Here is a 9,233-nt window from a genome sequence, read left to right as displayed (position 1 = left end):
TAGTTACAAAGTAAGTGTAAATGAAGCATTAAGATTGCCAAACTATTTTCATTTAGAGGTAAATACCCTAGAAAACGTTGAGAGGAGAGTTTGCATGGAAAAGTCTTAGAAAGCCATGTGGGACTTGGAGGAAGGTCTTCTGGAGAAGACAAGTTCCCACCTTTGAGTCCTTTTATTAGCTGTTCCCTGTATTTGTAATTGGAGCCCTGGTGGCACAGTTATGAGTTGAGGTGCCACCAGCAAGATCAGCAGTTCGAAACTACCCTCCGCTTCTCAGGTGAAAGACAAGGCATTCTACCCCCATAAAACATTATGATTTAGCCACAGGCTGGGTTCTGAATAGAGGAGTAGAGGAAAGGAGTGCTTCATTGAGTAATTTCTGAGAAAATATTTGGAATTAAATCTATGGCATTAATACAGATTCTCCTATTAATATATTTCTTCTCTTCACTCAGACAACTGACCTTGACATCAGCTAGAAGCATCTAGCTCCTTTGACTCAGGCTCTCCCATTAAGAGTTGCCTTGCCATTGATTGGGAGGCTTTGATTAAGGACCAGTTGACACTGGCGCAGAAGAAGCGCTCCAAAAGCAACTCAATGTGTTCGCCTGAAGCACACCTGGACCTTGGGGGCGAAAGTCGCTGAGCCCCCTAAGGATGCGCAACCAGACAGCAGGGACTACATTCCTTCTGTGGGGCTTTTCCAGTTTCCCAGACTTGAAAGGTCTCCTCTTTGTGGTGGTTTTCTTCTCCCATGTGACCATCCTGGTGGCCAATGGGTCCATAATGGTGGCCATCACGCTCAGTCGCAACCTTCACACTCCCATGTACTTTTTCCTCTGTGGCCTATCCTTGTCCGAAACGTGTGCCACTGTGGTCATCATCCCTCGGATGCTAGTGGATTTGGTATCCGAGAGCAGCATTATTTCTCTTCCTGAATGTGCTACACAAATGCTCTGCTTTTTGTGCTTAGCAGCCAACAACTGCTTCATCATGGCTGCCATGTCCTATGACCGTTACACTGCCATCCACAACCCACTGAACTACCACATGCTGATGACTGGCAAAATCTGCTGTCAGTTGATGACAGCCTCTCTTGTGACTGGGTTCTTGATTTCTCTAGGCATTGTTCTCACTGCATTCAACTTGCCATTTTGTGGCTCCAAAATAATACATCACTTCTTCTGTGACATCTCCCCTGTGGTCTTGCTTGCTTGTGGTTACACGTTTTTCCATGAGATGGTTATTTTTGTGCTATCTGCCTTGGTGCTGGTGGGCAGCTTTATTCTGATTATGGTTTCCTATGTCTTCATTGTGTCTGTGGTTGTAAAGATGCCTTCCGCAAAGGGACGGTATAAGGCCTTCTCAACTTGCTCCTCCCACCTCACGGTGGTGTGCATTCACTATGGATTTGCTTGTTCTGTCTATCTGAAACCCAAGAACAGTGCATCATTTCATGAAGATATGCTGATGGCTGTGACTTATACAGTGCTGACACCTCTGCTTAACCCCATTGTTTATAGTCTAAGAAACAGAGAAATGCAGACATCCCTCTGGAAGTTAATCAACAGGGCAAACAAATAGTCTTATTTCTCTTCCACAAAGAATAAATAGTAAATAAAATACTTCTGAACCTTTCAAAATGCACAGCTTTGAGTGGAGTGGAGTACTTCCAAAAATATCATCGTTTTCTATGAAGTAATTAAAGTATTAATTGCCTGCTATGAAGTAGCTTCACCATTTTTGTACTACAAAACAGAATGCAATTTTAAAGTACTTGTAAATGTTATATTTTTAACATAAATATGAATTTATGTTATGATACATTTATATGTATTTTTGTGTACATATATGTAATACAGACCCATATATATGTAGTAAATATATCAAAACATGTTTTTAAGAATATTTTCTTGAGTTAGTTGTTTTGGGGAAGGAAAAATTTCAGTAATAAATGGAAGGAAAAGACTGCTGCTTTCCTTATAAAGCATAACACAAAAAATTAGAACTAAGTATGAGGAAATGACTATATAATTAGACTAAGTATGAGGAAGACTGTAAACATTTTATTTTATTATTGTAGTTTGTATGGGTTTAATCATGTTTAATCAAGATATGCTGAAGTCCCTACTCCTACAATCTGAGATTGTGACCATATTTGGAAGTAGAATCTTTGTAGATGTAATCCAGTTAAAATGAGATCACATTCAATTGGAGTGAGCTCTAATCCAATGGTTGGTATCCTTATAAAAAAAAAGGGGAATGTGTACACAATAATACTGAGATCTAATGCTATTGGATGACTTTGACAGATTGGAATATTGCATTTGCAAAACGAGGAACAGCAAGTTACAGTCAACTACCATAAGATAGAAGAGGCAAGGAAGAATACTTTTCGAGAGCCCTCAGAGATGTCATGGTCTTATCAGTGCCTTGTTTTCACACTGATAACCTCTAAAACCATAAGGCACAAATGTCTGTTGTTCTAAAAGCCATTCAGTTAAGTAGTCCTTTTTGACAGGAGTCATAGGAAACTAATATGGATTTTGATACCAAGTAGTGGGTGTTCCTATAACAAAGACCTATCAACGTAGAGGTTGCTTTGGACTAGTGTATGGGTAGAAACTACTGGAAATAACAGGTACTTTAAAGAAAAGGTGTAGGCAGACTTGAAAAGTTTGGTAAAAATATGTGTTTTCAAGGTAAATCTATTAAGGGATCCACAAGGGAGAGAGAAGAGTTCTGAAGAAAGCTTTGATCATCTTAAGTATCGAGTAAGATGAATGTGCATATCACTGTGAACAGATGCTAGTAGAAATTTGAATGGTACAAGTACTTTTGGTGTTGCCACCGACAGAGATGAAGAACATGTTTTAGAAACCTGAAGGAAAACGACCCTTGTTATGCAGTGGACTTTGCTGAACTGTGATCCTCTGCTGGGTGAAATGTCAAATTTGCAACTGATTAACTTGCATATTTAGTTTAGATGTCCAACAAAAGTCTGAAAGTTAAGCTTAATTACTCTTGGCTGTTTATAGTATGTAAGAGGAAAACAGATTAGTTGTGTTAACATTAAGCAAAAAGGACCCAACTTGATTGTATAGAAAATTCTCAGCCTCATATATGCAGAAGTATGAGAATGTATACTCTGGAGAAACATCAAGGATTTCACTAGATAAACTTTAACCAGAGTGATTAAGCATGAGATGCATGAATCTATTCAACCATATCAGCAGATACATTGCCAACTTGCACTGAAAGGGACATGAATTAAACTACAAAAGAAGACTGTCAGACAGCTAGCATCCTGTAGTCAATAAAGGGCAAGGGGTGCGCACAGAGTTTTAAAAGAGTTACTTTTTACTGAACAGGTTTTATTTTATAAGGGAAAAAAGGAATGGCATCCAGGATGACTTAGGTCCTGCTTGATACTCAGCTTCATGCAGAGATCATTGAAGCTAAAGGGCTACAGCAAAGTGTGGGGAAAAAAGCAGATGGTGCGCAGTTATCAATTGGAATAGTATTTGGGGTCTTAAAAGCCTGTATTCAGACAAGCAGTCATCTAGGTGGGGCATCTACCAAGTCCACGTGGAAGAAGCAAGCCAGCCTGCATGGTCCCAAGATGATAACAAAATCACAATATAATGAAGGGAAAAGTATGAGAGGTTGAGTTATGAACAGCTAATTTGCAGAAGGCTCTGGAAGTCAGTGGGAGCCCAAAATGCATCAGCAGAGTATCGTGCCAGATTAAGCCTCTCGCAGATCCCCAATGGTCATAGGTGAGGGATTCAGACAGTTTTACTACAGACAGAGATTATTGTAAACTTGAATATGGTGGATTGAATCATATTACCATATGATAATCTCCCTCTTGCCCCAATTTGAATTGCTTCAGGCTCAAATATTTCTCACTTGTTCCATAACAGAAATTCCTTCTCTGGCTTTTAATATATTACTTGTGGTCTTTTCTTTCTTACTCTTTATTTTTATTTTTTTTCCTTTTTTATTTCTGTTTTGCTTTAGTTTTGTTTTTTATTGTTTCTGCTCATTTTCCTAGTAAATGAAGCACAGAAGGAGTGGAAGCATAGAGACAATAACTGATGCAATGCGGCTGGGGGGATGGGAGGTGGTGGATGGGAAGGGTGAGGGGAATTGAGGAGCAAAGATAAATGTGGGAGGAGGGCAGGAGCACTAGAGCTGATTGTGACCATGTATATTATATACAACCCTTTAAAAAATGACTTAACTATGAAAGAATGTGATAAGTGAATGTGTATATCAATAAAACTTTTAAAATAGAATGATGTTAGTTATAAGCTTCATTTCATCACTGTAAAGTGGATTCCCTGGAATTCCTAATTTGCTAAGAGATTTTATTTTGAATGAGAGCTACATAAAATTAAATGTTTGTTCTGAGTCCTCTACAATAGCACAAAACTTTTGTTGTGTAACTCTGGTGAATTACAATACTGGTTTCAAGTGTTAATATGAACTTATATTACCATAATAAACCGCACTTGGTCATGATGTAATATCCTTTTTACAAATTTTGTTTGATTTGCTAACATCTCTATATTAAAATTCATGAGAGAGGTTGACCTATAATTTTTCTTCTTGTAATAACCTTGTAAAGTTTTGATATTAAAGTTATGTGAATAGTATTACCAAGCTGGAAGTGTTTCTCTTTTTCTCTACTCTAGCAGGGTTTGTGTAATATTAGCGTTACTTCTTACTTAAGCGTTTGAAAGAATTGAAACCATTTGGAGTTACAGTTTTCTTTGTGGATAGATTTTTAATTACAGCTTTAATAACATGAAAGTATATCCAACTATTTAGATTTTCTCTTTCCCCTTGTGTCCATTTTGGTTAGGTATGTTTAAAAAGACTTTGTCCATTTTTCTAAATTGAATAAAGTTGTTTGTAATGCAAACAAAAAGCATGGTGCCAGTGGAGCCACCAGTGCCACCTTAAACAAGGGTCTGGGTACAAAATGGGGCCACAGCCTTCTCAGTTCCATATAGAAAGTATGGTACCACCACCACAAGTAGAGAGCGTGATTGGATTAGCCTAGTGATCTTAGTAAGGGTGTTGCGTCCACCTAGATGCACAAAATTCAGCCAATAAAACTCTTATTCAAATGTATGCACCAACCACGAATGCTAGTGATGAAGAAACTGAAGGATTTTAACAATGGCTTCAGTCAGAAATTCATCATTCAATCAAGATGCATCGATAGTTGTTGGAGATTGGAATGCAAAAGTCGGAAACAAAGAGCAAGCAACAATAGTTGGAAAGTATGGCTGTGGCATAGAGATTACATGATAGAATTTTGTAAGACCAGTGACTTAATCGCAAATACTGGTTTTCAACAACACGATTGGCAACTATATACATGGACTTCTCTAGATGAAATACATAGAAATCAAGCTGACTACATCTGTGAGAAGAGACAATGGAGAAGCTCAATATCAGTAGTTCAAAGGAGGCCAGGGGCTAACTGTGAAACAGATCATCAGTTACTCGTATGTACGTTCCAGTTGAAGCTAAAGAAAACTAAAACAAGTGCATGGGAGCTAAATCACAGTCTTCAGTGTCTCCCACCTGGATTTTGAGAACTGCTTAGATCGCTAGACACTGAAGACCCGATGAGCTGTGGCATGATGCCGAGGCCATCATTCATGAAGGGAAAAATAAATCATTGAAAAGACAGGTAATAAATAAAATGTCAGAAGAGATTCTGAAACTTGTACTTAATAGAGTAGCTAAGGCAAATGGAAGAAATGATAAAGTAAATGAAGTTAACATAATTTTCAAAGGGCAGATGTAGAAGACAAAGGAAAGTGTGATAATGAAATGTTCAAAGACCTAGACTTAGAAAACAAAGAAGGAAGAACATGCCCAGCATAGTTTAAACTGAAAGAACTAAAAACTTCAAGTCTAGAGTTGCAAAGCTGAAAGGTGTTATGGGCAATAGATGGAACCACCAAAGGAAGACGGAAAGACTACAAAGTCATAAAGTACCAAAAAGAATGAATTAATATGCAACCATTCCAACAGGTAGTATATGATCAAGAATCAATGATATTGAAGGTAGAAGTTCAAGCTAACACCAATGGAAATACTTCAACAAGCTGCTGAAGCACTGGCAGCACTCACTCCTCTATGCCAAGAAATTTGGAAGAGAGCTAATGTGGCCAACTGATGTGAAGAGATCCATATTTGTACCCATTCCAGAGAAATGGGATGCACACATTATAGAACAATATCACTGATATTACATGAAAGCAAAGTGTTGCTGAAAGTCATCCAACAATGATCACAGTACTGCCTTGACAGGACTTTCCACAGGTGCAGGCCAGATTCAGAAGAGGGTGTGGATCAAGGGATATCGTTACTGATGCCTCATGGATCTTGGCTGGAAGAAGAGAACAACAAAAAGCTGTTTACTTGTGTTTTAATGATTATGCAAAGCTTAGGCCAGTGTGGAACATAACAAACTATGGATGGCCTTGAGAAGAATGGCCATTCCAGAACACTTAGTTATGGCCCCGCAGAATCTGTGCATAGATGAAGAGAAAGTTGTGTGACTCGAACAATGGAATAATGCATCATTTAAAATCAAGAAATCAGAATAGTTTCTTTCCATCAGACTGATTCGATCTGTAGGCTGAGCAAATCATCAGAGAAGCTGGACTATATGAAGAAGAAGACAGCATCAAGATTGCAGGAAGGCTTCTTAACAGCCTGTAATATGCAGCTACCACAACCTTGCTTGCTGAAAGTGAGGAGAATAGGAAGCACTTGCTGATGAAGATCAGGCTGCCAGCCTTTGGTATGGATTATGGATCAATGTGAAGAAACCCAGATCCTCACAACTGGATCCGTTGGTAGCACCATGATAAGCAAAGAAAATATCGAAGTATTCAAGAGTATTATCTTTCTGGGATCCACAATTATTTCTCCGGGAAGCTGCAGTGAAGAAAGAGATCAGTGGATGCACGGCGTTCGGTAAATCTGCTCTACAAGAGCTCTCTAATGGGCTGAGAAACAACCATGTTATCTTGAGGGCAAAAGGTGCGTCTGACGTAAGCCATGGGATTTTCTATCACCTCCTATGCATGTGGACGTTGAACACTGAATGGAAAGGTCACAGATGAATGGGCCACTCGAAGTATTGTGTTGAGGAAGAATTTTGAAAGTATCATAGACTGACAAAAGACTGAACAAAAATGCTCCTTAGAGGCTAGGACAGCGAGACTTTGTCTCAGGGACTTTGGACATATTGTCAAGAGAGAACAGTCCCTGGAGAAGGACACCAACCTTGATAGAGTAGAGGGGTAGCAGAAAAGAGGAATGCCCTCGACGAGCTTGGTTGACATAGTGGCTGTAGCAATGGGCTCAAACACTTGTGAGCAGGACGCCGGACTTCGCAGTGTGTCATTCTGCTGCACTGGGATCTTTATGAGTTGGAGCTGACTCCAGGGAACCTAACAAGAACTAATACCCTCACCCTAATCTTTCTTTTTCTGTAATTTACTTTTTTTAAAAAATAGTATTTTTTTATTGGCATATCTTGTTCCAATATATCCATTCACATACAATTCTTTCGTTCAATCCCATCTCTCACGCCAATCTTCTTACAACTGATTGGATGCTCATAAAAGATCTCTTACTGAGGTGTTTACATTGTGTTAAATCATATCATGGGAAATTACTGGCACTTAATTGCCCAACCACTGTGAAGCTTGGACTACCCCAGCTGCCCCAGAACTGTAACTCGAAGGAGACAGAAATGGAGGATGGAGGAGAGCTGAGAAGGGGGAGAAAAGAGAGCAGTCCTTTGGAGAAGGTCATCACACTTGGTAAAGGATTGATGAGACAGAGGAAGGTCCTCAATGAGATGGATGGACACAATGATTCCAACAGGGCAGTACTTCCTTTTGTTCCCTTATACTTAAGGTCCCTAATAGTCAGAGTCAACTTGATAGCATTTAGTAACAACAAAACCGCCATCACCATGCCTCATGCCTGGGGCGCAACAGGCCCCCATACCTAGGACAATGTCCTTGTTTGCCATTTTTTTCTGACCATACTGTGAATTGTCATTTTAAGAGTATAATTATATTATCCAAATTAATTCTTTACATTAAGTCTATGATTTTACAGTGACAATAAGAAAGTATTAGTGTTATTTGAAAACAAAGCTTAATTTTAAGATCTTATTTTGCAATTCCTATTTTTTATAAATTAAATACACCACACTTTTAAAATTTGTTTATTTACTTGGATGGCATGCCAAGTAAATTTTCTAATTCAATATTTTACCACCTAATAGACTTATTCAGCCTTTGACTCCTAGCGGAATCTCAAATGGGTTGATAAATAGGGTGCAGAAGAAAATTGTAAAGCAAGATATAGCATATTAGAAAAATGAAATAATTAAAATACCAATAACTCTTAGATAGTTACTCCCAAAGAAAATCTGAACTCTCCTGAGTTAGTTAAGGTTTATTGTGCCAACCTGGCCGATAAATACATGTGAGGTTAGTTGAAGGGTGGAGAGATAAATGGCAGAAAGCCTAGCCTTTCTCGGGTTTTTTGCTTTGTGATCCTCTCACCAGGGTGCATCTGCCTTAGCCAGTTCCCTGCTTCAGTTGGCAAGGCTCACTTACTGCAAGACATCCCTGAGGAGAAGCCCATGGACCTACCCTGATGAAGCCCTGGGTGCTGGAGCAGCCATGTTGAGACCCCTGCCAGCACTGAGATGCTTACACGTTCCCTGTTTTGGCTTTCTGGCTTTCCTCTTGCAGTCGGCACCATGCTGTGTTTTGTGAAATTGAGGAGGACTTTGTGGATCGGTGTTGGATATATGGGTTAATGTTGGCCTTGTGGGCTTGGGCAGCACTGGTTGGAATGTTTGTTTGGGATGTGTTTTTTTTAAATCCTTTTATTATGGGCTCATACAACTCTTATCACAATCCATGCATACATTAATTGTGTAAAGCACATTTGTACATTCTTTGCCCTCATCATTCTCAAAGCATTTGCTTTCCACCAAAGCCCCTTGCATCAGCTCCTCATTTTTGCCCTCCCTCCCCACTTGCCCCTTCCTCATGAACCCTTGATAATTTATAAATTATTATTTTGTCATATCTTACCCTGCCCTACGTCTCCGCTCACCCACTCTTCTGCTGTCCGTCCCCCAGGGAGGAGATCACATGTAGATCCTTGTA

General features: G+C 39.3%; 1 protein-coding gene across 1 annotated transcript; it reads left to right on the top strand.

Moving 5' to 3' along the window:
* Positions 1–657: 657 nt before the first annotated feature.
* Positions 658–1,584, top strand: LOC101644746 (olfactory receptor 10Z1-like). The gene has a single exon (XM_004716422.1). The coding sequence runs from the start codon at positions 658–660 to the stop codon at positions 1,582–1,584; it is 927 nt and encodes a 308-aa protein (XP_004716479.1).
* The last annotated feature ends 7,649 nt before the right edge of the window (positions 1,585–9,233 follow it).

This window comes from Echinops telfairi, unplaced genomic scaffold, assembly GCF_000313985.2.
Source record: "Echinops telfairi isolate 266 unplaced genomic scaffold, ASM31398v2 ScPeMD7_60;HRSCAF=208, whole genome shotgun sequence".
In the NCBI taxonomy this organism is placed as follows: Eukaryota; Metazoa; Chordata; class Mammalia; order Afrosoricida; family Tenrecidae; genus Echinops; species Echinops telfairi.
Note: the sequence above shows the minus strand (reverse complement) of the source record. Positions and strands in the feature narration are given on the sequence as shown.